Source organism: Perna viridis, chromosome 10 (assembly GCF_037379345.1).
Source record: "Perna viridis isolate PV_CMFRI_1.1 ecotype Kerala chromosome 10, ASM3737934v1, whole genome shotgun sequence".
In the NCBI taxonomy this organism is placed as follows: Eukaryota; Metazoa; Mollusca; class Bivalvia; order Mytilida; family Mytilidae; genus Perna; species Perna viridis.
Window position 1 is genome coordinate 9,556,052 of NC_142454.1, and position 14,727 is coordinate 9,570,778.

At 33.1% G+C, this 14,727-nt stretch overlaps 1 protein-coding gene and 1 long non-coding RNA gene across 5 annotated transcripts in view; one reads left to right on the forward strand and one right to left on the reverse strand.

Annotated features, from left to right (window-relative positions):
* The first annotated feature begins 325 nt into the window (after positions 1 to 325).
* The window catches only part of LOC148604446 (sodium- and chloride-dependent glycine transporter 1-like), a 28,125-nt gene continuing 13,723 nt past the window's right edge, over positions 326 to 14,727 (forward strand). Inside the window, exons 1-7 of one of the 4 annotated variants that reach the window (XM_088551151.1) lie at positions 326 to 516; positions 5,856 to 6,056; positions 6,274 to 6,405; positions 6,650 to 6,911; positions 7,356 to 7,488; positions 11,239 to 11,373; positions 12,533 to 12,636. In XM_088551151.1, coding sequence (XP_088407277.1) covers positions 5,873 to 6,056; positions 6,274 to 6,405; positions 6,650 to 6,911; positions 7,356 to 7,488; positions 11,239 to 11,373; positions 12,533 to 12,636 — 950 coding nt within the window. In that variant the 5' untranslated portion in view covers positions 326 to 516; positions 5,856 to 5,872. Of the gene's footprint in view, positions 517 to 5,086; positions 5,206 to 5,276; positions 5,530 to 5,855; positions 6,057 to 6,273; positions 6,406 to 6,649; positions 6,912 to 7,355; positions 7,489 to 11,238; positions 11,374 to 12,532; positions 12,637 to 14,727 lie in introns of those variants that run through there. The other 3 variants (XM_088551154.1, XM_088551153.1, XM_088551152.1) reach the window with 3 other exon arrangements.
* Positions 12,672 to 14,410, reverse strand: LOC148604447 (uncharacterized). Its single transcript, XR_015916240.1, has 3 exons — positions 14,272 to 14,410; positions 13,828 to 13,851; positions 12,672 to 13,611 (listed from the first exon to the last, which is right to left on the reverse strand). It is a non-coding gene; the product is annotated as an uncharacterized LOC148604447 (long non-coding RNA).

Genomic DNA, 14,727 nt, shown 5'->3' on the forward strand with positions numbered 1-14,727 from the left:
TATTATTTTTTTATATTTCGTTTAATGGCATGTTTATCGCCATTTTCATGTGAAGTTATATATTAGTTCCGGGTACCTACAAAATGGGCAGGGTTAAATATTTCTGAATTAAATGGAAGCTAGTCGACCGAGAAGGGGTTAAAAAAAATTTCTCTTTGTGCCTCTTTTTTACATTAAAACTGTTTTTGCGTAATTTAATCTCCCTTTTTTCAAATAAGTAAGCGGCACGTTTCGTTTATAATATGCTGAAATGGACATATGGTTGTCATTTGTTATACATGTATGTGTGTGACGATAAAATACATCCCTATTGAAAAATAATGATGTTGTATTTCATTGTAGTTTTGCGTTTCTATGGTTTTTATTGAGATAATCGGAGTTTTAATGCATATTCATTCAGAGGTCTCCTTGAACTTCAATCACGTAATGGAAAATTTCTTTGTGGCTGAAATATAACTGCATTACTGTCTGTTTATTGAATGAGTGTTATCCAGACTGCATTGTTTGAAAATTAAGGTATGCATTTTGTAATTCATTTTCATTTTTTGTGACTCAGATTTTTCATAACAATTGCAGTATTATATTTAATGCATATTACTAAAAAAAATATTTTTTAGAATTTTAATTTTATTATTTTTTGATAAAATTGGTATTAAGATGCATACTATAAATCATTCGTATTAATGTAGTAAACGGATATTGACAAATTATAGATGCACCAAGACAAATAACCTTCTTAATATAACCTTAATTTTCTACCCAACTTTATCGATCTCTAAAACTGTTTCTTTACGCAAGAACACGTGTGTTACATGATTTGATAGAGTACATGTTACTCATGTCTAGATATCTGTAGTAGTGTCTTCCTGTTTTTCTCCGATTTAAAATAGATATTTTTATCGTATTTTATCTGTTTTGTTTTGTGTAATTTGGAATTCATGCATTCACGCGTTGTTCTGTCGATCTTCCATTGTAATTCTGTAGACGGTTCATTCACTGTCACAGACTGTCTGAATTATTAAAGTACTGATAGTGGATCAAACTTTAGAATTAATCATATATTTTTTTTATTTTTAATTTGAATATTTACTCCTGCTACACTGTTCTATTGTGCATGTACACTACTCCTTTCATATTCATTTACAATATCATGAATTGTTCGGTTCATACTGTGGTCGGTTTAACCGCAGTTTAAAAATGCAGATTTAGCAGATCTCTGACCAATTTTAAACAAATGCATGAATTGTTGAATGATTAAATGTGATATGGGTATACTGGAAAATTTGGCTACTTTATTATAGCTATTCTATATTTAAAACTGCTGAACCTGGGCAACGTGTTTTTGCCTCCCTCAAGTTATAACGTAATTTTTCTAACATAAAACAACTCGCTATAAATACGTCATCCGTGTATATTTTAATTACAAAACACTTAAACTGAAAAACCAAACTTAATCTGTTATTTTTCGATTTATTCGCTGTTTGCGGAAGCTATTTTTCTATGAAATTCACATAAGAGCACTGTTAAAGTAATTTTATGTGAATATATATGTAACTTGTGTGGTACAGGACCTTTTAGTAAACTTTTGCTTGCACTCTCTTTTACTAGACTAAATATTACATTTAAATAAATCTTTAATGCTTTTACGACTTTTTTTACGTTATGTTTTATCACGTATTTTATTGACCAAAATTGCATATTTGTTGCACTTTGTCATGCATTGATTTGTTTGACATTCATTTTATGTCAATATATTCACCAAGGTGATGGCCACAGGTGTTCTGACACACTGACGAATATAGATCAAATAAATGACAAATTTGGGAAATGGCGTGATTTTTGGCTAAATGTTACTGCTGCCAGTTTAGTAACATGATGGAAAATTTTGTTCGGGTCAACGGAGAATAATCGGGATCCGTGGAGTTTCATGGCTGAATGGATCGTGAATTCCATACAGGGAAAATATACTACGATTAGGCCTACCGGGGCTTTACTTAGGGTCGTCATCTCGAGTATTGGCACTGATTCGAATGATGATACCGTTTTTGTTGAACAGAATCATTGGAATTTTTTTCCCAATATCAATTTCATTTCTAATGATCCGTTCTTCACGTATTATATACTACATTGTAAATGACAAACTTGAGAACTCAAGAAGGTTCTTTCCTTTATTTATAAATACAAGCTAAAGTTAAGTACACTTACAATTGTATAAACATTCATTTCATTCCATAAAAAGGAATATAAACTCAATCGAATCTCCATGTCACTACGTTTATCCACGACGACATAAAAAAAAATACATCGGGACAAAAGTCTAGGTTTTAGTGAAAAACCTTGATTGTAAGTTATCTCCCTTCAAAACATCACCTGCCGCAATGGGAAAAACAAAGGTATTTTGTGCCAGCATTTATTAGGGTTGCACTTTTCAGAATTTCGATATTATGAAAGGACTTATGTGTGAAATTAAAACCATTTTACAACTATTGTGCATGATACATCCATATTACTCAGTTATACCGTGGACTTAATCCTTTCCAAAAATAGAAAAAAAAAAGAAGGAACACTCGAACATCAACTGATGAGCTACCGACTGATCTAAAATGCTACTCAAAATCAGGACAGCTTATGTCGCAATCGCTCAGAATCGAGCTCAGAATCTTGCACGGAATATGTACATACCCACGTTGGTGAATACACTTAGTTGTCGAATATTATTGCACTTGTTTATTTACGGCGGCTTGTCAGTTGGTCTGTCCGTCAACGTTTTCTGTCCTACGTCCTTCCAGATTTTATTCATTTTTTTCAGCTTTCTTCAAAAGTTCTACTCCACCTTTCTCTTATTCTTTCCATTCAGATGGTGTCCATTATTGTATTTGTAATGGAGTTTGATATACACTGTGTGTTTTGACCAGTCCTTTTGTAGTGATCTTTAGATTATTTTCTTGGCCAATTAATCTATACGCCCCCTTTATTTTCCACAGTAAGCTAGTATTATTTATAAGCTGCACTTATTTCGTAATCTCGGTTACCTAATTATAGACATATGTAGATCATTCGCAACACCGGGTCTATATATATCAACATCACTGTTTACTTCGATTGCTGTCTACAATACCTATCATTTAAAAATGGTTAGAAAGTACACACAGATATAGGGCATAAAACGATTTTCCCCGGCTATTGTTTTTAATTATACTTCGTCCTTACTCTTGTCATCCCTAAAATTGATTGTACCCAACTAGCACCCAAATGGTATTTGAATGCACCGATTCTTGATTGCCACAGCCCATGTTACACTATCATTATAGGAATGGTCACGTGTATCTTTCTTTTAATAAAATGTTCCGATAGCATCAGTTCAAACTTCTGAAGGTCATTTTATCTCAAAAGATTGTCTTTATCTGAAAATAGTCCCATTTATTTCCAAACAGATTTTGAACTTCTGAACCAATTACACTTGTGAATGAATTTTCTCAGGTATCAATGGAAAATGTTACCTGTGGAAGAAAACGTTCAACATTTTTTGCCCTTTAGTGTGGTATATCATTTTTATTACCAAGATCCTATTCCTACTATTATGAAACGACGAGCCATTGTAATAAGAGGCTCATATGGTTTAAAAAAGCAGGGGACAGAACTCTCGCTGAACAGTTTAACTTTGTGTAGCACATTTAGTACTGAGAACGGAATACTGTACGGAGATAACATTCACTGGCCCTCAACCAAGGATATTGAATGTCGTTGACTGTTCCGAATTCAATGTAAACATGTTTAGAATCCAGATTTGTTTCACTTTTGTTTATGTGAGGCGGGTGTCAACAATTTCTACATGAAAACGCTTCTTTACTGCGTGAGATTTTTATTGCTAACATACATTATTAAGGGACAATATGCACATTTCATTATCAACTGCATAAATACGTTATCACTCGTTTATAGAAGAAGTTTATTCACCAATTAAGGGCCCATAAAGGGCATGATTACAATACAATTTTTATGATTAATCTTGTATACCCATCTGCACTACTACTAGCGCTGACATGAACAATTTGATAGGTGTGTCAAGAGAACGAATATCTAAAGGCACTTACCTTTCCAGTGTACCTAGTTGTTTTATAGTATGATTTACGTACAAGTATATCTATAGTTTCAATGTGTTTATTTTGTTATCTCTGGCTTCTGTCTTCAGTTTCTTTGCTTTATTTTAATCCTGACTTTCGTGTAATAAAATGGTTCATGGATAGCATGGTTTCCCTTCATTTTTACTTATTGCAAAAAGAAAACAAAACCAAAAACTGCAGAATATGCAATCACTTCCATAAAACTAAACTGGATCAGATGCATTCATTGTTCTGCTAGTATCACTTTTGTAATAAAAGTTGGTATTCATTTGTCTTTGTTCGCTCCAAACAGTCGTCCACGATTGGATCCGCAGTACCACATGTTTACCAAGTTATTGTCATTTCATGGTGTATTGTAAACAATTTCCTTTTTTTCATAGTGTCATATACTTGCCAACAAATCTCCACCACAGTATAGTGACATTATTGTTATATAATGGTGTTGTTAAAGTAAGATATAAATGGTAAATAGAGATGTTTTCGTTAGTTCGAGTGTTTTTTTGTTTTTTGTTTTTGTTTTTTTTTCTAACTTTAAAAACTTTAACACAAATTTTGTTTAGAACTGTTGGAATCGACGTCATAATGTTCTCGTTTGCAAAGACCTGTGGAAGTTCGTAATTTCGATAACATAATAAATAACAAATAAACGCCGCAGAAAAATCCGAAATATCATAATTTGTACTTAAAATGTCCATGACTTCTAATTTAATTATGTAGTTCGTCATATCAGGCCTATAATTCTAAACGTGCATTTGACCTCAAATTATTTAAATTGTTTCCTTTACGACATTCTCCTTAAAATAGACAATATTTGTAGGACTATTTCTTTTATATATATCAAAGACAAACAATGCGACAGTCAAGACACGCTATACAAAAAAATGGCACTCATCCCATAGACGTAGGCAATCTTCGTAATCAAAATTCTGAATGAATGGAATTAGGGGAATCTTTGTACTGTAAACGTTGACGATGTGTATCTTTGTTACTTGTTTGTGTTATAATTATTGTTTGTGGAGTTACATTATAAGACATTCAATTCGACATTGCTTTACTTTTGTCTTTAGTTAATGTTGAAAACGTGAGTTACTATACGGATTTTTGAAATAAGATTATTTGTTCTTCAATGCAAACTCTGTATAAGAAAGAAGTGTTATGGTAGTCCTGCATGCTTAAGAGCCGTCACCTTGAGTGTTAAAACAAACATTGACCTGAGTGTGATTTATCATGTTGATGATATACTCCAGTTAGAACCTGATTCCTCTCGATACTGTCGGTTCTACCGTTATCTTCTTAAATAACCGACGCACAGACAGTTTTATTATTTCTATTGACAGTGGCATTACAACATACATCGCAGGATTTTGTTTTTGGAAGAAAACCGTTTTTTATCTCAGATAGTGAAGTATTTTCGCAGATTCTATAAATTAGCAATTTTTGTGAGGATTTTTTTCTCTGTCACTTGCTTTTTTAATATATGCCTCACATTTTTTTTTAATTTTAATGTCTATTTTTTATATTGCGGTTACATAATTTATGTAATTGCTGATATATTATCAAGTTATTTTTTTTATCACTATGTTATTAAGAAATAATACATTTGAATTTATTTTCAAATTTATTACAGATGTATTTACTGACACTGCAAGATGATGTCAGAGGCGAAGAAAAAAATAGTTATAAGCTAAACTATATATACACATTTTATTATTCAATCTATTTAATTTACAGTATAGCTACATTGGAAAATGCCTAGTAACAGCAGTTCTAAAGATAGCGACTCAATAATGAATGAAAAACTAAATGGCAAATCAATTAAGGCACGTGGTGGATGGCAGGGAAAACTCGATTTCATCCTTACCTGTATTGGTTACGCTGTTGGACTTGGAAACATTTGGCGTTTCCCTTATCTTTGCTATAAAAGTGGGGGAGGTGCGTATTTTAATGTATAAAGGAAGGTCTTTGTTATATTATGACATAATTTCTCATTTAATGTCATGCCCAAAATTACAGCAAAAGATATGATTTACTAACTGGACACCTTTTTCTTAGCAATAAAAGTCTGCGTTTTATTTGATATTTTTTTAAATAATACGTCATCCCTTGAAATAAAACAAAACATATTAATATTTATTAAATCTTTTTACAGGAGCGTTTTTCATTCCCTATGTCATTTTTCTACTTCTTTGTGGATTTCCCTTGTTCTTTTTGGAGGTTTCATTTGGACAGTTTTCTAGTCTAAGTCCTGTAACTATTTGGAGGATTTGTCCACTTTTTAAAGGTATGTTATAGCTTTCTATATTTTTTTGAAAGACATGTATTTCGCCTATCAAGTAACATTTCACTGTAGCAAGTATCCCACCACTGCCACCAAAATGTTAAATTAAATATTACACACATATATATATGTAATATCTTGTTTGAACAGTTAGAATATCGAGAGTAAAGTCACGAAAGGTATTTCGTTTTTAATCTTTAGATTTATTGAAATACATGAAAATGTGCGTTTTTTTTTAATTTTGTAGGTGTTGGAATGGGTATGGTGGTTGTTTCAGCAATAGTTTGTATATACTATAATGTTATAGTTGCTTGGACAATCTACTACCTATTTATGTCCTTTAGAACAACTTTACCATGGAGTCATTGTGGAAACTCGTGGAATACTGAAAATTGCGTTGACGGAATCGGGAATACTTTTTTATTGAATGGCACTAATGCTACTGGAGGAACAAATATGTCTTTTGCAAAAAATTTAACTAAAATAACAGCAAGTGAAGAGTTCTGGGAGTAAGTACTCATGTATAATCACCTCTCATGCATAACAATTACTTTTCCGAAGCATAGTTTCGCTTTTTACCCTTTGACCTTAAGTACGCTCTTCTATGGAAACGCAAATCACTTGATCGCAGTTATGTTTCCCGATTGGCCAAATACTGCTAACTGTATCGAAATTTTGAAATTGCATTCGAAAAAAACAATCGAAATTTTTAAATGGCGTACCATGAGTTATTTTCTTGAAAGAAATGTAGAAACTTAAAAATGAACAAAATTTTACTGTGTCGGCTGTCTTTTTTTTAAGATAGTACATTGTACTTACTTTCTTTTGAGTATTATGCATCAAGTTCATCATAAAAAGTTACCATAATGAAATCGAAATTAGAACTGATGCAAACAAAGAAAATTATCATGATAGTTTTGTTCACGATTTCCGAATGCAGTTCCTTATTTCAGAAATCACGTTTTAGAGCTGACAGATGGGATTGAAGATAGTGGAAACCTAAGATGGCAGGTCTTTATTTGTTTGTCATTGGCATGGATATGTGTATTCTTGTGTCTCTTCAAAGGAGTCAAAGTCCTTGGAAAGGTACGTATAACAAAAATTCAAATTCCCCACTCAATGAGAGGTTGTATATTGGAATCACCCAATTCGTCTTCCATCCCTTCTTCCTTTTTTGTGCCCGTTTGTACGTCGGTCCGAATTTCGTCTGAACTTTCTCGACTACTACTTACCGAACAAATCGTATAATGTAGCTTAAAAAACGATGGGGCATACATTGTAAGTAATCTTGGTTGTTGTCTGCTTGAAACTTCCTCTTGTAAAGTGATTCGGCGAATGTATCGCGGTAGTGAAACTTATCGTCGCCAATATCTTGTTCCTTTCAATATGAATGATTTGAAATTTGGGTTGCAGTTTCACAATTATATGCTGTAAGAAATTTTAGTTAAGCGGCTTAGTATTTATGCTGAAAATATCCGTAGCAGAAATCTTGGCATTCTTCTGATGGAATAATGTGTTTAGTTTGCAGCTATACTGAAATAATTTCTTAATTTTAACGGTGAATGGTTCAACGACAACCACCAATGAGTTAAAACAAAGGCATCTCTTAGTATGAATCTTATATTTCCAGTATATTGTCACAAAAGCCACATGTAGCACATGAAAAGCAAAACATTATATGCCATATGAGTAGAGTAGTCGATGTGACAATGATTTCTGAGAACTTGCCGAAATATGAAACCGAATCATCATTTTGTCATTTAATTCCATGATATTGATTTTTAACCCTTTTTGCCCTGTCACTTTTGAAATTACGGAGCTAATTTGGGAAAGTAGGTGTTATCATTAGAATTGATAGAATGTCAATCTGTTCCTTTTGAATTTTTCTACAGGGTAGGCTAATCTTAAACCGTTTTGGAGTTAAAGGGGTAGAAAAGTAGGCCACGCCTAAAAAAATCGACTTTTTATTGTTAGAGGCTTCTTGCACTCATAATTTCAGTACTTAATATTCGCATATAATTTGCATAAATATGTAGTTATGCGCCTTTTAATGCAGTAGATCCTCGCCGTGTTTACCGCCATAGCGTCATAGTTCTAGCTTCATACGAGATAAAAATATACCTCTTAAGTATCATTCACGTGTGTTCTACGAGTGTTCTTGCTTGTACAAGGATGGGAAGTTAACATGAAATGATCGGTTAGCTTTGAACATTACACAGTTTCCGATTCAGGCACTGAGGCTCGTTACTAGACTATGTAGGTCATATACATAAGCACGTCCCGATATTTATGAATATTCATTGCCAGCTACTAAATCTGGTTCCTAAACTGGTTCCCTTGTCAATATCATAAGCGGCCTAAAGATCGCTATAATGTACCTTTTTTAAAACAAATCACACACTTGTCTATGTGCGTTTTTGGTTGTATTAGAACGGGAAGTTTACACTAAAAGATAAAGTGATCGGTTAGCATTGAATTTATGTAATATTACACAGTTTCCGATTCAAACAAAGGTGTTGGTTACAATTGATTATATAAAGGTCATGTATTTTATCAGGACACCATTATCTATATATAGCTATTGCCAAGTTGTTTAATCTTGTTCCGGATGATTGAAGACATTCGGGTCATAACGGTTACGAAAGAGTAAGCAATCATATCAAGGGATTCCTCGTTAAAATCCCTGCTTGCGTTTTTCAATCAGATTTCAGATATCTCTTGCCGTTCTCGAGTTATACTTGGTTAAAGGAACAACACCCAAAACAAAATGACATTTTATACTACCCCCTACCCCTTGCAAACGAAGTTTTGGGTTATATAGGTTTCACCATGTCTGTCTGTCTGTCCCTAACTATTTTCTTAGCATTTTTCAGTATTGTTATGAAACATTGTGGGATATGATATAACGACATGGAGTGCTTACTGTCAGGAATTTATGTTTGGGCAAAAACTGTAGAAATGACCTTTTTTTAGCAAATCGTGGTCTGATGCATCGTCATTTACTTTTGTTACTTTGTATGTATTAGTTTAGTTACTTTATGTTCTTTGTTGTGTTTGTCTGTTTTCCATGTCTGGTATTTGTCCCTGGATTACATTTTTTTATTTCGGCTAGAATCTTGGTTCCCTTGATTACTCTCCCCACTTCCTCCCCAACGAATTGCAGGATTGTAATGATACTCAACGGTGTGTAAGATTGCCTCACTGCGGAATGCATATTGTCATGAATTTATGTTTACAGTAAATCTACTGTCATATTCGGTTATTGTGTTGTCAACAACAAAAAACTAGCACTGTTAGGCGTTTTAAAATGGTAGCGAAATTGTGGATTAAAAGTGCTTAGTCTATCCCCCTATAAAAACAAAGTCCAATATGAATTTTGTGTCCACTTTCGTCCCCCAATGCACAGGGTTTAACCGGCTCCTGGATATTATTCCCGTTATTGGCCATGTCTAGTTTATTTTTCGTCCGATTTTGGAATTTGTTTTTATTAGATTCCTTGTGAAAGTTCCTGAATGCGTTTTTAATCAGATTTCTGATGTCTCTTACCGTTTTCGAGTTATAAGGTGTAAAATAGGCCCCACCCCTAAAAACTGCATATGATATATGCATTGAATACTAGCCATATTTCACATTTCAAATCCGTTTTTTTTTTTGTTTAAATAACAAGCTAAGATTATCGTATGCGATATACCTTGCCAGATTTTCCTCTTTCTTAAATGTTTACTTTGGCATTTGATGTACTTCGTGTTAGGTGGTTTATACCACAAGTAAGATCCTTGCCAAACAAATGACAGTTTCAATACTGCTTACTCGATCACAATCCTGTAAATACCTGTATGGTATCAAGATGCCATAACACTTGATAAAACTGTATATTGTTTGTAATGTATTACACTGACATAGTATTTACGTATTCACTGTAAATATGAAGTGTATAAAAACTTAGAATGAAAATGATGAAATTTATTCATGAATTTTTGTTCCCTCTAAAAATTAATAGCCATATATAAAACAATGATATTGGACATGGCCATGCTTTGTGCTATAATATAATTTTTAACATAGCTTACATTATAAGAAATGAAGCTATTTGTACTCAAATAACATTTGACTAGGCATATAATATACGGTTATGTTGTTACATTATATCACAGATGTCTCGACCAACGGGAATATGCGATGTTGTGGCATTGCGTTAAAAGTTAAAAAAATCACTTCCTAACTGCATATGCATTTCCGAAATACGTCACTTCCGACTGATCGATTTTGTTTCATTACTGTATAACGTAGATACTTGTACTACCAGTTGGCAGATCTTCATTTCGATCCTCGTGATCAAAGACATCTTATCTGACACAGTAACAAGGCATGTGACACTAACGGCCATATACCAAGCATTACATATCTTTCAAACGACTCTAGTGGGATCTAGATGTTTAATACGCTCAGTAACTAATGCTAGTTCTGGCTGTATCCCAGACAAAGCAAATCAATTACTCATTAAGTTAGTGCTTTTCATTAGGGCTTTTAATTGAGTGTGTTTTTGGAGTGCGATTCTTCAATATTTAAACGCAAGATCCAACTATATTGCTAATGCATTACATGAATTTCACTGGGCAGTTTTTTGCATTCTTTAACTGTAGACGTCTACAGACATAGTATTTGCGAATTCCAAAAGTCATAAATCTAACACGAGAAAAGAGGCATCTGATCTTGGCACAAACTGATAAATCAAACAAAGAAAACAACAACAGATAAAAGTTTTTTTTATCTCCATTGCGTCAAAAAATAAATATTCGAACTAACCAACATTGATAGATTTGATTTATTCGACAGGTGATGCATTTTGCTGCTCCCTTTCCCTACCTGGTTTTGTTAGTGTTATTGATAAGAGGAGTGACGTTACCTGGTTCAATAGAAGGCATCAAATTCTATATAGTACCGAGATGGGAGAAGTTGGCAGACTATCAAGTTAGTTGCACCAAACCATCATTTAAATCTCAATACTTATTTTTACAGAGACCATTTTGTAGACCTAAGATTATAGCTGTGATCCAATACTTAATTTGCATTTATTTTTTTTTCTGTGGAAACTTGACTTGAATCCATCGTTTTAAACTATTCATCATATTGAAAATTAGTTTAATATTTCATTAGATCAAGAAAAATAGTTTCATATATCTACGATATATAAATTACAGCTAGCATTCACTCCGATCGAGAAAACAGATTTATCAGCCTCCATCTCGGTAATGTTGTTTGTGTGATTGTTCAAATATAGGTAAATCATTGAGAGCGTGTGAATCATGCAATAGTCATGCGTAAACAGAAACATGATAATCACAGCAAGATTGATTCGTGTATAAACTGTATGATTATTTAGAATTGCTACAAGTCCAGCTTTTTGTTTCTTCAAAACATGTCACTTAGTATTATGAAATATGTATTTACTACGCAGCTGGTTTTGAGAATCTTTGTACAGCAGATTGTGAAAAGGTGACAACATTAATATTGACAGAATTGGTTATCGTGCGCGGTTCTGTTAGCTTGTCATTCTGAACATACTTTCTTTGGCTCGGTGAGGTAGGCGCAATATTGATTCACCGTATTACTGTAGGTGAGCTGTCTCCAAATATTAATATTGGCAGAATTGGTTATCGTGCGCGGTTCTGTTAGCTTGTCATTCTGAACATATTTTCTTTGGCTCGGTGAGGTAGGCGCAATATTAATTCACCGTATTACTGTAGGTGAGCTGTCTCCAAATATTAATATTGGCAGAATTGGTTATCGTGCGCGGTTCTGTTAGCTTGTCATTCTGAACATATTTTCTTTGGCTCGGTGAGGTAGGCGCAATATTGATTCACCGTATTACCGTATTATTCACCGTGAGCTGTCTCCAAATATTTCTCGTCTACTGATGGAAGTTCCCCTTTGTAGTCAATGTTGTTTTTGTTGTTGGTGGATTTTTTTGTAATCCACCATTTTCACTTCCATTTGCTCCTAGCTTTCTTCTCTAAGTTATCTGCCAGTTAGGTTACTTTTGTCATATGGTGTAAGGATAGCAAGAAAAAGCGTTCCATACTGTAGTCTATATCATGGTAGATTTTGTTTATATTCTGTATCTTTACAGGTATGGGGTGATGCTGCCTTGCAGATATTTTATTCTGTTGGTATGGCATGGGGAGGTATTATAACAATGGCAAGTTACAACAACTTCAAGAACAACGTATATAGGTAAGAACAAATATAATGCCATTGTTTCCAGTTTTAAATGTTAAGTTAATTTTACAGATTCTATTAACATCCATAATATCATGTGCTCATTTATCATGTCTGTTCCCTTATTTTTATCCCACTTGTTTGTTCTCAAGAGTATTTGTATTTTTTGGTGCATATGAAATTTATTTTCGGTGTTCTTTGCTAATTAAACATTCTTGCACCGAAATACAATCCCATCTAGTTCATTCACAAAAGTACCGATGCTTATTTTTTGATAGTGTAATTAGTATGGTTAATGTAAAAATATAAACCTACGACATTCCTGAGAATGGCACATCTGGCAATTACATTTATTTTAGATTTTGACACTAAATGTACGGTAATTATGACATTTGACATTAATTCCTAATTAGATAATAAGATGTTGAACTTGGACAACAAAAGAGGAGTCCATAAGCAAAAGCTGTATCGAATTCAACTGTTGGAATACCACACATTAATTGTAGAGCATTTGTCACCATCGTGATATCATTAAGTTTTGACCTATAATTTATTTCATTTTATTGGTATTTTATTCTGACTTGTGGATCAAGTAGCAGATCTTAATTGACGGGTATTGTGCAGCATTACTGTTGCGAACAAAGGTTAAATAATCCTTAAAATAAGTGCTGCTTTTATCAATACCATTTTGAACATTTTTTCAGTCATAATTTACCCTTTTCATTTCAAACCGATATGGATACCATTTGACACATATAATTTGAATTTTAAAGTACCTGTGGTCTGTCTCTGCTTCTAATAAGATTTACAAATAATTTCTACTGATCTAATCTTTTTTTGTCCAGTGGCATCTATATGTCATTTGTCTCTAATATTTTGCTTTTCACTGATATCATTTTTGACTGATCATGGTGTCACGCGGGTTTATTGGCTTCATCAGACTAAAATCCAGGCTAGGTTCAGATACTTTATTAGAGTGTATAATTTACCCTGAAATTACAAATAACAATATTGATACATATCACATCTGAATATGAAAAAGGAAAAATACTGTAAACAAACCATGTTGGCCTGAATCAAAAATTTTTCACATGGGAAAAAAATGTAAGAGACACATCTATAAATAGAACACAAATAAATCTAACTTTAGTTCACAAAACATCTGTAAGTATTTCATTGCCGAATGATAAAATAGTTTACACTTACCCGCTTATGGAGAGAGGTAACACACTGAAATTGTAAAACTACAATTATAACTATCACATACTCTAACTAATGTGCAACTATTACTTATTACAAAATTAATATACGTCCATTCATTAAAAGAAATCACAAATCAAACATTTCACAAAACATTTATAAATCAAACACACCGCTAATGTTTACATTGATACCAACACTTCCGGTTACCATAGCAACCGGTTTGGAACATACGAACTCTACCCATAATTGAATATAATGAAAACGTTGTATTCTTTTACAGTATGGAATGCATGTTATATGTGATAACTAATCTATTAACTCAATTATGATTATAAATATGAATGTTACCATTAAGGGTCAAATAATGTGTACATCGTAGCAAACTACTCTATCGCTCAAAAGCATACAACTCATTCTTACAAAGGGAAATATGTAAACTACATATACCTTATTAATAACTGCTTGTACTAGACTTTTAGTTCTATACTCAAAATGTTGCTATTTATCCATATCTCTAACTAAATACCAAGACAGTTCAAAATGGCAACAATCACTTTCAAATCATGACATTGGTAGCCAAATTACATCACTGAAATTTTCGACCTACATAAATCCAGAAATAAAGAGTGAACACAAAATAGAATGAAATATTACGAACCAGTAACTATACGCATAGAACCTGAATACCGCAACGTTGAGGGTCTCAACGGAATCTTTCTTACAATGAGGCTCCATACGAAATACCGCACTTACAACTCAACAAATCAAATACGCAAAATCACCCCGTCACTATTTTATCTTTTGACAGAATACAAGAACACGAGTCATATTAACAGTGTAAATTTCGATATGCTGTTAACGTGTTTTGAGGAGTAACTTCTCATCATGTAAAGTATGAATGTT